The 14,344-nt window shown below is 55.3% G+C and overlaps 2 protein-coding genes across 6 annotated transcripts in view; one reads left to right on the top strand and one right to left on the bottom strand.

Moving 5' to 3' along the window:
* Positions 1 to 3,458: 3,458 nt before the first annotated feature.
* On the top strand, positions 3,459 to 7,655 carry MYOG (myogenin). Its single transcript, XM_064733143.1, has 3 exons — positions 3,459 to 3,930; positions 6,700 to 6,777; positions 7,534 to 7,655. Exons 1-3 carry the CDS (start codon positions 3,459 to 3,461, stop codon positions 7,653 to 7,655), a joined length of 672 nt encoding a protein of 223 aa, XP_064589213.1.
* A 722-nt stretch (positions 7,656 to 8,377) lies between these two features.
* PPFIA4 (PTPRF interacting protein alpha 4) overlaps positions 8,378 to 14,344 on the bottom strand; it is a 62,133-nt gene continuing 56,166 nt past the window's right edge. For 4 of the 5 annotated variants that reach the window (XM_064732858.1, XM_064732861.1, XM_064732862.1 and 1 more), the window contains 7 exons: positions 13,762 to 13,937; positions 12,954 to 13,051; positions 12,171 to 12,346; positions 11,878 to 11,946; positions 11,113 to 11,290; positions 9,917 to 10,004; positions 8,378 to 9,507 (listed from right to left, as the gene is read on the bottom strand). In XM_064732858.1, the coding sequence (XP_064588928.1) occupies positions 9,946 to 10,004; positions 11,113 to 11,290; positions 11,878 to 11,946; positions 12,171 to 12,346; positions 12,954 to 13,051; positions 13,762 to 13,937 (756 nt within the window). In that variant the 3' untranslated portion in view covers positions 8,378 to 9,507; positions 9,917 to 9,945. The remainder of the gene's footprint in view (positions 9,508 to 9,916; positions 10,005 to 11,112; positions 11,291 to 11,877; positions 11,947 to 12,170; positions 12,347 to 12,953; positions 13,052 to 13,761; positions 13,938 to 14,344) is intronic. The other variant, XM_064732860.1, reaches the window with a different exon arrangement.

Here is a 14,344-nt window from a genome sequence, read left to right as displayed (position 1 = left end):
GCAGCTGCTCCCAAATATGTTACAACTTGTCATGGCAGCAGGAAGGGATGTTGATGGGCCTGGAAAGGAGAGGGGATGTGGGACAGTGGGGTGCCCGGTGGGGGACAGAGGGTGGGTCCGACTGGAAGTCGCATTTTGGTGAGTCTCCTTCCTGTGTTGAAATCCCAGAGGGATGATATCTGCTGAGCCCTGGCTTTCCCCCTTTTTCCCCATCAGTGGTATGGTCCCGGTACCCCGGGTTGTAGATGCTGCTTGGGGCATCCAAATCTCTTCACCAGCCTGCAAACCCAGGTTTTCCTGCCCTTTCCAGTAGGAGCTGGCCAGCACCATCCCCACCATCGCCACTCCAGCATGGGCATGGCGCAGCTCCGCACCCCAGGCAGGGATGAGCAACCCCTGTGTGCAGCTCTGAGCAGGGAACAGGGACATGAACTGGTTAAGGCTCCGTGCCCTGGAAAGGACGCTCCCCAGGCTGCAACACACTCACGTGTATCCCCAAAACTCAGCAAATCCAGACCATCAGACCTGAGGGAAAGCAAAACAGCCGAGGCAGCCCCTGGGTGTCTCTCCGTGGTCCCGCTCCATGGGCCTGGCCACCGGCTTGGGAAGCTGCCCCGGAGGAGCAAGGACAAACCCTGCTCTCTGGATTTTCTCAATGGATGGGTATTTTTAGCTCTGGGCCCGTGGCTGCCCTCCCCGCCAGCTGTGTCGGGGTGAGCCGTCCCCGCGAGGCCCCGCGGCCGGGGAAAGGTCACCCTGTGACGGATCGCAGCACGTTCTGCCCGGGTTCACACAGCGTCACTTTGTGCTGCCTCCCAGCCGCCACCATCCATCACGGCATAACCTGACAGCCGGCAGCACAGCCCTAATCCCCCCTCGGCTCCCGATTACCCAGGCGCAGCCTCGGCCGCCGGCCGCCGTGGGCACCCACGGGACGGGAAAAGCCGCGCTCGCCCGAACCCAGCAGGGCCGTGATGGGAGCCCCCCTGTAGCCCAACACAGGCTGCCTTCATGACGGCCACATGTCCCATGGGATTCATTATCCATGATTTGATACTCACCGGGATAAAATCGCTGGACCTACAGACCTCAGACCCCACCGTGCCCCTCCTCTGTGTTCAGGAGGGATCATCCACGGCATGGAGGTGCTGCAGCAGAGCTGCAGCTGGGTGGGCACAGCATTGTCCCTGCTCCCACATCACTGGGTGAGACCCCCAAAGGGAGCTGGAGTCAGTGTAGCTGCCAGTGGGATCCCTCTCCCCAGTCCACCCCACTGAGTGCCCTTTCCTCCCCATCTCCTTAAGCTGCCTTCTGTGTCCCCTGCCTGCTCAGCCATGGGCACACAGTGGCCTTGGTGGCCCTGTTGGGGCTGGCTTGTGCCACTTCTCCAGCTGGGGACACGTGGTGGGGGCAGCTGGTGCTGCCCCTCCAGTGCTGCCCCTGTTTATGAACTGACAGATGCTTGACCGCTCTCCTGTGCAGGTCAGCCACGTGGCCCTGGAGCCCATTATGTCACCACTGTGTCTCTCACCCTCCAGACATGCTCCTGCAATTCCAAAACACCCATTTATACCTGACACCTCTCACCCAGGGATGCGGCTGCAGCTCAAGAGGCTCACTGGGGTCATGTCCACCAAGTGCCGCTGATAAAGGTCCCCATGAGTGACTCAAGATGATCGATGTGATGCTGTGGGGCTGATGTGAAGACCTCAGGCTCAGGTTATCCACTCCTAAAGCCTTCACTGCTGCCATGGGCACCTGTGCACACCTGAGGGATGAATCTTGCCTCTTCCCAACACTTTTGGTTCTTTTTCTTTAGGCAAGGGCCAAGCTGATGCTCTGATTTCTTTCCGTCTTGAGTATTTTGGAGTTTGACTGACTGTGGGAAGCACAGGGTCTGTGCTGAGGGTGAACCTCAAGGCTGCAGGTCCTGCTTTCCTTAGTGCAGACTTTCATAGATGTTAAAACCATGGGGACAGCAAATCCACAGGGCTGGGACCCCTGTGAGGTGGGGTGAGAAGGTGTTGGAAAGCTCCTGGCCACAAAGAAATCACAACAAGGAGAGAAGAGCATCATGACAGGTTCCAACAAGGCCAGAAATCAATCCCAAGTGAGCAAGGCTGCTGATAGTGGGCACAGGGAATGCACCACAGCACAGCCTCTCCAAGGAAGGGGAATTTGGGGAAGGAGAATCCCAGCAGGGTTGACCCTGCACTTTGCTGACATTCTTTCCACTGACCAATCCCTCAGCTGGAATCTGGCCTGGAGCAGGAATAGGATGAGATGGGAGATGGTTTGTGATGTTCCAGATGGGGAAAAAAAATCCCCTCTGAATTAAAGACAAAGCTGGAGAGATGTAGCCAAGCCGTTGGAGTCAGCAGAGAAGGGATGGGGATGAGTTAAAATCCCCATTATACTGCTGCTGCTGGGTGAGCCTCAGTTTCCCTATCAGGAATGTGTAAGCAATGTGTCCTCTCTGGGAGAGGTGTGCATCAGGATGGCATTTGGGGCTTTGGTTCTCCACAGGTACAGAGGCCAGCACAGGAGAGCAGGTGGGATGAGGCAGTGCCAGCTGGGAGAGGGCTGAGCCCAGCCTGGCTCCGCTGGAACCTGGAGACACGTGGGAGAAGGTGTCCTTTGGGTTTGGTGCATGGGACTAGCCACGAATGTGGGTTTTGTGACACAAATGTGAAAAGGGACTTGACTGGGCACCCAAGGCAGAGGAAAGGTTGAGCTTTGGCTCTGTCCTGCCTGCTCCTTTCCTGTGGGACAGGCAGCAGGCACAGCTGCTGGACAGGACTGGTGAGCACGGAGAGGGGTGAGCACAGAGATGGGACTGGAGCCCGGGGTGCTCCCTCCATTGGGATATCCCCCCGGGGCTGGATTCCAAGGAGTGGGATCAGTGTAACATGGACCGGCAGGATGGGACCGTGGGGAATATGGGGCAGAGCAGGATCGGGAGGTGGGAAGGGCTGCGAAGGGGACGATGCTGTGCTGGTGTTGGGTCCCACCGCAGGGAAGGCACAGATTTGGGATACCGCGGGATACAGGGGGGCAGCGTGGAGGGATGGGGGTGCCCCGGTCAGGCAGAGCGGCCACGAGGCCACCACGGCCGCCCCAGCCCGGCCGTAACTGAAGGCACCAGATGAGGCAGGAATGCCAGGGGGGAGCTGGCACCTCGAGGCTCACACAAAGCCCTTGTTCGGGTCCAGCCGAGCCGTGCCAGCTCCCAGCCCCGCCGGGCCGGGCACTGTAATCCCCGTGGGGAGAGCACATAGAATCAGACAGACAAGTTTTGATGTGAGGCAGCAGCTTAGGGTGGGCTCAGGTTTCCTTTGGGTTTTCTATATTTATCTCCGTGATTTAATGCCAGAGCCGGGGTTTAAATGGCACCAAGCAGTTGGCGCGGGGAGAGGGAGCAGCCGCCGCCGAGCCGCGCACACGTCCCCGAGCCGCCCATGGAGCTCTTCGAGACCAACCCGTATTTCTTCCCGGAGCAGAGGTTTTACGATGGCGAAAACTTCCTGGGCTCCCGCTTGCAGGCCTTGGAGCCCGCGGCGTTCCCCGAGCGCGCCGAGGCCGCGCTGTGCGCCGAGGGCAGGGCGGCTCTGCAGGACAAGGAGGCGCTGACCGAGCACTGTCCCGGGCAGTGCCTGCCCTGGGCCTGCAAGGTGTGCAAGAGGAAATCCGTGTCCATGGACCGGCGCCGCGCCGCCACGCTGCGGGAGAAGCGGCGCCTCAAGAAGGTGAACGAGGCGTTCGAGGCGCTGAAGCGCAGCACGCTACTGAACCCCAACCAGCGGCTGCCCAAGGTGGAGATCCTGCGCAGCGCCATCCAGTACATCGAGCGGCTGCAGAGCCTGCTCAGCTCCCTCAACCAGCAGGAGCGGGACCAGCGGGAGCTGCGCTACCGGGCCCAGCCCGCCGTGAGTGCCCGAGGGAGGGGAGGGGGTGCCCCGTGGGGTGACGAGCGCGGGGTGACGCTCCATGGGCGTGAGGCCATCTCGGGGTACGCTCCATGGGCGTGAGGCTATCCCGGGGGATGCTCCATGGGGGAAGGGCTATATGGGACTGATGCTCTGTGGGGACAATGCCCTGTGAAGGTGACTTTCTATGGGGTGATGCTCTATGGGATGATGCTCTATAGGAGGGTGTCATTTAGGGGTGATGCTCTATGGGGTGATGCCTGATGTGGGGTCATTTTGGAGTGCCATTCTATGGCAGAGATGCTCTAAGGGGACAATGCCCACTGGAGGTTATGCCACTCTATGGGGTTGATGCCATATGAGAATGAGGTTCTATGGAGGTGATATCGTTTTGGGGTGTCCATCCTACATGGGTGATGCTTTAAAGGGTTGATGCCATTTCAGGGTTAAGGCCTAGGGGGTGATGCCATGGGGTGATTCTCCATGGGGACATGACTCTATGGGGTGGTGCCCTGTGGGGGTAACCCCAAGTAGAAGCTCTGGGCACTGGGTGCTGCTGGCGGGGAACAGGACCCCAGCTCTGGGGTGGGGCAGGCACTGCCACCTTGGGACATTGGTGGAGGTGTGTCCTGCATGGGGGCACAGGGACAATGACCCAACCCTGCCGAGTGCTCACATCCCTGCGGGAAAGGGGACACTGCCCCTCTGCCCCTGGAATGGCTTCACTGGGGCCGTGCATGTGAGTGACACGTGGGCCTGGGCTGGGGAGGGCTGGGAATGGTGAAAGTGAAGGAAACAACATAGAGCTAAACTAAATGAAAATATAACATAACAATTAATTATATTAAATACTAAATGCAAAAAGAGAAATACAAATATGAAATATAAAAAATATAAAGCATAAAATATAAAATAAAATTAACCCTCTCTGTTCACACCCAGGCAGAGGAAGGGATGAGAGGGATGGCACAGGGACAGCTCTGGTTTCTAGGGCCAAAGGGGCCCATTATGGGCACTGGCTGAGGCCACTCAGTATTTGTGTCCTGTCACCATCCCCAGAGAGCCAGGACCTGTCACTCCACAAAAGTTTAGCCATTTAACCAAGTTTTTGAGAGGTATTTTCACCTGCCCCCTGATTCCTGTGGATGGCTGGCTATGTGCTTCCCTTCTGCCCTGAGGTTTGGATCTGCAAATGCACAGAATGCTGAGACGACAGCTCCAGGTCTAGGGAGAGGTGGAATGGATAGATGTAGGGCTGTGTATTGGTATAGGCATTGATGATATGGGTTCTATAGATCCAGAGATCATATAGACAAATTAGAGATTAAATTGATATGGATATGATAGCTATAGAGAAAGATACAAATTATAGAAATAGATTATATATAGATAATATAGACAGTGATAAAGATTATATAGATTATCTATAGATATTTATATATAAATGACATACAGGTATATCTATAGATACAGATTATGGAGATAGAGATGATGTAGATATGGATGATCTAGATACAAAAGTAGGTAATGTAGATATGGATATAAATACAACACATAGATATATGGAGATATATATATATAGAGAGAGAGATCCATATAGATATAGATGCAGATCGATACAAATACAGATATATATATAGCTATAGATACAGACATAGATAGATACAGATACAGATATAGATACAGATACAGAAATGGAAGGACTTTATCAGAGGCCCAGAAGAGGGAATCCCACATCTCCTTCCAGACTAAGGGATTTAAGGGCCAAACCAGTAGGTATCCAGGTAGTCCAATTTAATGCTGAATAAAGGAATGAAAAAGTATTTAGGCTCCATCCTAAATATTTGTGGGACTTCCCAGTATCCACTTTAATGCCAGAATACACTTGGATACCAGAATCTAATGTCCACTTCCTAGAATCCACTTAGATTTGCAAATGTGCCCAAAACTGTGCTGAGCTGTCCCTTTGTCACTTCTGTTCTGAGCTGCTCCTTCTCCCAGTTGCAGCCAGGGGTTCACATATTTATGCAAAAGCCAATATTTTGGACAAAAAAAGATCGTACCTAGAAGAATTTCCTGCTTTAATGGGAAATAAATCCAAGTATTAATTAATTGTCCTGTGTTGCCATGAGCTTGTACAGCCAAAGTGCCATTCTAGTCTGCTACAAAGAGTTGGGTCTATGGGCTTGCTCATATAAATCACTTTTGGGGTTTTACCTGAGCTGACACCCATTCGCAGACAAAGACACACCCAAAAAAAGTGAATTCTGAGCTGTGCTGAATAATGCTCTAATTTTTCATGCTGTCAGCTCTTTTCTCCAAAACCACTCAGCCCCAAATCCACAAATCAAACTGCCAAAAGGTTTTCCCAATCCCCCCCTCAGGATGGCCTGAGGGCATCCAGCCCATGTGTCATTTTTTACAAGCCTGATTAGGTGATTCTCAGTAAAAAGGTGTTTTGCCCAAGGACATTTGTTCATCTCCAGCTCTTTTTCATAATCAGTGGGGAAAGAAACACCTTTTTACATGCAGTGAGCAGGGAGCCCCATTTCTCTGTGGCCAGTGTCCCAAAACAAGGAGGTTTTTCCAGCCTTTATGGTTAAGGAAGCACCTCGCCCTGATGAGTCCTAGGGACCCTGAGTGCTGTTGGCTCCTGCACGTGGGGAGGGACCTGCCCCCGCTGTGGGATGGGCCCCGGGTGTTGTTGGGGATGCAGGTGGGGTTTGCCGTGCCCGAGGAGGTGACACCGCTTGCTCTGGGCTCCTGCAGGCAGCCAGCGACTGCGGGTCGGGCAGCTCCTCCTGCAGCCCCGAGTGGAGCAGCCAGCTGGAGTTCAGCACCAACCCTGCAGGTAACGCCTCCTCCCACCCTGGGCATCCCACGGCCTCGCTGGGCTCTGCAGGGACTGGGAGGGAACCTTGCCCTTCTCTCCCCGTCCCACTGCTGCAGAGTGCTGAGCTCAGAAATCCTACAGAACCTCCTTGGCTCAATTCTCAGCAATTCAGGGCTCTCTGAGCCCTGATTTCCCCAAAACACCAACCCCTGGGAGCTGCAGCAGCCTGGGGCCCTGGTGCCTTCATCCCCAGCGAGGCTTTTATCTGTTGCCATCCCTTAGCTTGGCATGCTTGGCTGGGCATCACTGGGCATGGCTGGGCATAGCTGAGCGTGGTTGGCCAGCACTGCCCCAGCCCCCCTTCCCCCCCTACACCCCCTCGGCAGCTGCTGATCTTTTTTTCCATGCTTGCCATTATCCCCGCCCCTGCCAAATCCACCTGTTATTTTCCCCAGAAGGCAGAAACTTAAATCTCATTTTCCAGTGGAGATTAAAACCTATAAAGGATCCAAAAGTCCCACTCCCTGTTGCTCTCTAATCCTTCCCCAGGATGGGGGCTGGCAGCAGGTCTCTAGGTCCCTCTGGCAATGTGGAGGATCATGGGTCATAGAATCATAGAAAAGAATTAACAAATTGTTATGGATGCAAAAGATCATCAAGTCCCACCCTCAGCCATGTTCACCACTAATCCACATCCCCTTGAGCAGAACCAGGAGCCATCTCAAGCACACAGTCCCCATTCCCAGCAGTGTCCTCACCCCTCTGTCTCCCCAGATCACCTCCTGGCTGACGAGGCAGCTGAGGAGCGCAATCTGCACTCGCTGTCCTCTATCGTGGAGAGCATTGCTGTGGAGGACGTGGCTGTGACGTTCCCGGAGGAGCGGGGTCAGAACTGAGCTGGTGCAAACCCCGGCGGCTCCTTGAAATGGTAACGGGGTGGGAATAAGATGGAGATCACATCCACCCCTCCGGCTGTGGGCTGCAGGGCTGACACCCCTCGGCTCCCTCCCCACTCCTCGGAGCGCTCCTGCCGGGCTGCAAGGACAACGGGCAGGGGTGGGGTGGTCCTGGAGGGGCTTCCCAGGGCCAGGCCCTGCTCCACTGCCCAGCCAGGCACGGGCCGGTTTAGGGCCAATGTGTGCTGGGGTCGCTTTGCTGAGTTTTCCAGATGCTCCTTGACCAAGGTCTCTGTCCAGCCGCTGTCTGGTGGTGCTGACCCAGAGCCCACCTGTCTTTTCTACTGAACGCTGTGTGCAGTTGCCATTTAGGGTTTTTTAATTATTATTTTTGCTAACTTATTTGGATTCTTTTTTAAATAAAGGCATTCTTGTTTGGACAGCTCGGGGCTTCCTTAACTGTTGTCCTGCCCTGTGTAGGTCTCCTCAGTTCCACAATCCCCAAATCCACGTTGGACATTTTCATATCAGTAAATCCAGCTGGATCTCAGCACATTCACTCAGTTGGGAAGTGGATATGCCACACTTCAGTTAGCCTTACACTGACCAGTGATTTCACTGGTGTTTAACTGGAGTTCAGCCTAGCACCCCAAAGATCTTGAGGGAGCTAGAGATTAATGTTTTTTTGAATTTGGGCTCTACAAAGGAGGCTCAAAGCCAGCAGTGTTTTAAAATCCTGTTTATTGGAACACACATACATCCTTTCCTGACCCGATCCAGGGTTTGGAGTCCATGCAGTACCAGTAATATGACAAAAGAAATAGGGCATCAATATAAAGGGCTCACTGACTCTTCAAATTAAAAAAATATTTAGTACTGTATTAGGCAAATGATACACCGAAAAGACGCTGTGACTGTAGAGTCTCTCAGATATTGCACTTCCAGACAGCACATGATAAGTATAAGGTCATTCCAGCCATCAATAAATATCACATCAGAAATAGGGGCCACACAAGGCAAACGTGGCATGAGGAGACAAAGAGATCCTACCCTATGGAAGAAATGGGAAGAGTTAAGAGCCTCCTGGATTGACCCCTGCCAGGAGGCAGGAGGGGAGAGCATCTCCTCTGCACCCAGAGGGGAGGGGTGGGCTCATCCTGGGGGTGTAGGGGGCTCCTGTTGTCTCCCTGGGCACCCAAGGAGGGTCCCCTCTCCTGTGGGTGCCAGACACTGTCCCCATGAGCCGTGTGGGGCGGGCCCAGGCACAGCCCCCCCAACAGGGCACCTGACAGCACCAGAATCAGCACCTTGCCCACCCAGCCCTGGGCAGACACCGCCCTCCTCGCCTCACGCTGGGCCCCCTTCATCCCACCCAGCACCAGCCCTGGCACTGCCCTGGCCCCCCAAGGGCAGCTCCTTGCCCAGCCACCCTGGAGGGAGGATTTTCACGAGCCTGAATCTTCCTTGGCTTCAAGTCCTGTGGGCAGCAGCATCCCCGATGCCCAGGGCTCGAGTGAGTGCAGCCCGTGGCAGATTGGCAAAATGAACCAGGCAGGAGAGAGGTTTCCAAACACTGCAGACACTTTGGGGGTGTCTGTGCTGCTCCCCAGATTGCACCGTGCCAGGACAGCATCCGGAGCACACCCATGGCCCAGCCAGCGCAGGAGAAGTGGGGGACAGGCCACGGTGGGAGCCACGGGAGCCGGGGGAAGCAGGGGGTGCATGAGCAGGAGGGACAGAAGTTGTCAGTCCACAGCAGTGACAGCCTGTGGGTCAGGGCTGAGGAACAGGCACAGGCTGGGCTCTTGTCCTGGAAGGCAGCCAGCACGTGGCGTACAGACATGGGGATTTGCTGAGGAGCAAAGTGGGAAAGGCCCCGTGAGGACGCTGGCTCAGCTCCACCCGTGCACCCACCAACCAACAAACCCAGATGGAATCAGCACTGGATCTTCCTGGCACAGGGCAACCACGGCCCAGGGCACAGCAGGAGCCTCCCTGAAGTGCTTGACTATCCTTCCCTCACCCAACTGGGAATGGCATCTGGGGTCCCCAGAGGAGCCGTCTGTCCAAAAGTGGACAAACCGCACGTGGTGGGACACTGAACACCCCTCCTGCATCATCCCTGTGAGCCTGGGGCAGCAGCAGCTCCCCCACCACTGAGCTCTCCCTGGTCCTCCATGGCCAAACCCTGGTGAGGGCAGCCCCCTCCGTGCCTGGGTGCTGCTGGGGCTCCTGCTCTGCCCTTGGTCCCCAGCACTCACCTAGGGCTTGGCTCCCGTCTCGCTGACCCTCAGCACGAGTACGTCCGGACCGTGGAGGTTTCCAGCCTTGGGGACCCGGAGGCACTGACTGGAAGGGAACCAAAAAGCAAAGCAATTAGTGACTACTCCAATTAGCCCCCAACATCCCCATATCCTGTGTTTATTGAGCAGCGACTGTGCACCACAGCCACGTGAAGATGAGGGTCAGAGGAAGAGCCACGTTTGGCTCTTGATGCTCCTGAGGCTCCAGGACATTTGGGAAATTGCATTTGCCATTCCTGCCCCTGCTCCCTGTCTGGGTGGGATTCTGTCCCAGGTTTCACTGTCTTCAGCCAGAGGGGAACTGAAATTTCCAGGGATGGGGTGGAAAAGGTCAAACAGAAGCTTGACCCAAACTGCTGGATGGAAAGCTGGGACCTCTGAGCCAAACTGGAGGCAGGAGAAAAGCTGAATCTGGGGTTTGGAGTTGGAAGGTAAGTACACAGCTTTTTAATTCTCATTCCCATCCTCATTTCTGAGTCTGATGAAGCCAGCTTTGCTCCAGTGGGGAGCAGCTGCTACCTTGGGATAGTGGGACCAGGGTGCCTGGTCCAGGGGACAAATTGTAGTGACCTAGCTGGAGCTTCTGCCTACCTATGGCTTTGGAAGGTACCAAGACACCTTGAAGAAAGGAGTTGTCTGTTGCGGGCAGATCCTGGGACATAAAACAGGGCAGGCAGGGGAGAGCTCAGGCAAATGGAGCCAGTTAATACATCCCTTTTGGGGGTGGTTCCCAAAACCAGAATGGAGAAAACTGGCCCAGACTGGACTCCTGCATCCTGGCAGCCCCTGGGTGACATATCCCACTATATGCCACAATCCTGGCCCCTAACTGGCTCTTGTAGTTCATAACCAAGAACTCACACATAGGTCTGAAGTGATCCTTTCAGAAAAACATTGCCAGCAGGCCACTGCTCCAGGATCATATGGATTGAGCATCTTGGTTGACCAGCAAGTCACTCCCTCTCTCCCTCTCCCTCTCCCTCTCCCTCTCCCTCTCCCTCTCCCTCTCCCTCTCCCTCTCCCTCTCCCTCCTCCTCCTCCTCCTTCTCCTCCTCCCCCCATCCCTTTCCTTTCCTGGTGGCACATCCTTCCCCACATTCCCTAAGGCTCTGAGCAGGGGTGGGAGAGGGCCCCCTGGAGAAGGGCTGACCCACCTTCCGGGGGCATTTTCTTGGCGGGAGCAGCCGGAGGGGGCAGTGGCACGAGGCTGGTGACACGGAAGCCGGCGGGGAGGGTCTCGGCAGAGCCGCTCAGGAGGTTGATGCTGTGCACGTCCCGTGGGCGGAAGCGCTTGCGCCAGGACGGCGTCCGACGGAAGGTTTTGTCATCGCCCTGCAGGGAACAGCGGTGACAGGCCGGGGTCAGTGCCAGCAGCACCTCCTGGCCCTGGGAGCTAACAAGGGTAGGCCTGTCCTTGGTGACCAGCTCTAGAAAAGTGTGGGATTAAAGGACATAGGACATCTTGCTGGGATCCCATGGCATTGGCTTTATCCTTTCCAGCTCATCTGTCTCTTCTCTACAGCAGTCTGCAGAGAAGGGATAGATCATTTTTGCAGCCTGCCTGCAAAGATGCCTTGGAGACATTAACACAAAAGTCCCAGTAAAGACTCCAGGGGATGCTGGACTCATGGCAGAGGAGCTCCAGCTCTCAGAGCTCTTCCTCTGGACTTGCCCCAGCAGCTCCATGTCCTTCTGATATTGGAGCCTACAGCTGGGGCAGCTCTGCAGGTGGGGTCTCACCTCAGCAGGGCCCAGGGGTAGAATCCCCCCTTGCCCTGCTGCCTCCACTGGGGATCAGCCCAGCACAGAGGGGTTCTGGGCTGCCAGAGCACATGGCAGGGGTACACTGAGCTTCTCATCCACCAACACCCCCAAGTCCTTCCCCAGCCACACAGGACATGGAGAGGTTTGGCACTCACATCATCCAGCCTCCGGTCCGTGCCCAAGGCGAGCAGATTGTTGAACTCCCTCTCCAGCACTTGTCGAGCCTGCAATTAACCAAAAAATTATGATCCCCCATCAATGGGGAATGTGCTTCCAGCCCAAACTTCCATTCTAGGAAAGCCTGAGTGTGACAGAAAGAGCCCCCATGCCATAGGAGAGCTCTGCTTTAAAAGGCAGAGCTGCGTTGGTGACACAGGTGTGGTCACACCACAGCCATGTCCCACACTGGCCACTCTTCTCCAAAATCCCCCAAGGATGCTGCTCCTACCTGGGTGTTCTGAGTGGGGATCTGCAGCACAAGGGCCAGGCTGTTGTGGTCAAAGTTTTCATCGAGGGCCAGCAGGGCCCCGTGCACACCACTCTCCACCAGGTTGTTCCCATACTCGCGCAGCCCGATGGACTGGATCCAGTGAATCACCTGGTCATTGGTCCACACCAACACATCTGCAGGACAGCAAGGGCACGGCTCAGGGCCACCTCACAACACACTCGTGGCTCTGAGGAGCTCTGGGGATGTCCTGAGGCCCTTTCTCTTTGCTCCAGGATGATCCTGGGACTCTCCTTCCCAAGCCAGCAGCAAAAACGGGAGCTCAAGTGCCAAAACCAGCTCAGTTCAATTTACCAAGCTCAAAGCTGAAATAACAGGCAGAAAACAACTGTGAAAATTAATCCTAAGAACCCATGGCTGCTGATGTAATTAGGGGCATTATCAATAATGAGATGTAATCCAAGCAGCAGCCAGATGCACAGGGAATCTCACAACAGTGACAAGAAAGGGGAGGCTGAGCAAGCTGGGGATATCCTGAGTAGTGAAATGGGCAGAGAAGATCATGGGATGCTCAGGCTACATCTTTGTTTCCCCCTTCTCCCTCCTCATGCCTGCCTGGGGCCAGCTGATAAAGGCACTTGGAGCAGCAGGAAGGTGCCTCGGGAGAACAGCACTCGGGGCTCAGAAATAATGGGTTAAAAATAAGAGATAGAAGAGAGACCAGCCCTGGATATCTCCTGGGAGGTTTCTGTCCTGCTCTGGAGCTGGACAGGGGGTGCTGACCTTTGATTTCATGCTGGGTCTCCTCTCGCCTCCTCTCGAGCTCTTTGCGGTCATAGTTGAGCCTCTTGAGGCACATGATGCCGTACTGGAGGCTGGTGCTGAAACACACGAGGGGACACGAGGGACACAAGGGGTCACCCAGCCCTCCAGGACACCTGGCTGGGAGGGATCTGGCCAGGAACCCCCCTCTCTGTGTGCTCCCACGTGCCCAAAGAATGCTTCAGGCCAGGGATGGGTCAGGACAGACAGAACCCAAAGCTGGACAATGGGGAATGTCCCTCCCTTCCATGGCAATTCCCCACTCCATCAGTTTAAGCCCGTCCCAGCTGCCTGAGAGCAGATCCAAACAATGCTCACACGTGGTTGCTGGAGAGGGAAGGGGGAACCAGCCCATGGGGGCTGCACCAGGCTGAAGGGAGGCTGGAGGTGACCCTGGCAGGCCCATGGGTCAGGGTGGGCAGTGGAACCCCATGGCAGGGTTGAATCCTGGTGCTGGAGCCATGGCTTGGATGGCACAAGCTTTCTCCCACTGGGCTGCTGGCAGACAGCAGTGGAGCACCAGGTGGGATGAACCTGAAGTTTTGTCCATGGTTTGCTTCACAGCCAGGGGAAGGCCTGGTCCCCTGCAATTCTACAGCAGGGAGTGAGGTGAAGGAGAACTTCTGCCCCTAAGAGCTGCCCCAGCTCAGGGTGGTGAGTCCAGCCTGGAAGAGCCATCCAGGGCTGCCCAAGACAGGGGAGAATCACTCATATCCCCCTGTCCTCTGCTCCATGGGCACGCTGGGGAGCTCTGAGGGCCAGGACTCACCGGTGGAAGCTGTCCACCATCTTCAGGTGCACCCTCAGGTCCTTCTTGGTGAGGTGGTCCAGCATGCGCGCGTCCACCAGGCATTCCATGAAGTAGCTGCGGTACTGGGGCAGACCCAGGCTGGGCAGCCACTCGTTCCCAATCCACTCGTGGTTCATGTCCCCATAGGCCAAGGTCTGCACAGAAGCACATGGAGAAGCTGGGGAGAACCAGGGCTTGGTGGAGCTGCAGAATCCCAGATCAGTGAGAGCCCAGGAGGGTCACTGTCCTGAGCCAGGCCAGGAGTCAGCCCTGCGTGACACTTGGAAGAGCTGGAGGGAACAGCCATGTTGGCCATGGACTGTGACCTACCCATGTCCCCCCAGGAGGCAAAGCACAGCCAAAAACAATGGCAAGGGATAACTGGACTTTATGAGCTGCCTCTAGAAAAAGCACACTCATTGAAAGACAAAACAACTGAGAAACAGGTTCCAGTACATTCCCTACTCATTTTTAAGAATCTCTAGTTTAATAATCTCTATTTTATGACTGCAAAACAAACAAAAAGAAATGTCAGTTTTGGGGAAAAAACCCACCCATTCAT

This window comes from Zonotrichia leucophrys, chromosome 26 (genome assembly GCF_028769735.1).
Source record: "Zonotrichia leucophrys gambelii isolate GWCS_2022_RI chromosome 26, RI_Zleu_2.0, whole genome shotgun sequence".
Classification (NCBI taxonomy): Eukaryota; Metazoa; Chordata; class Aves; order Passeriformes; family Passerellidae; genus Zonotrichia; species Zonotrichia leucophrys.
The sequence above is the reverse complement of the archived record's forward strand: the minus strand, read 5'-3'. Positions and strand labels throughout refer to the sequence as shown.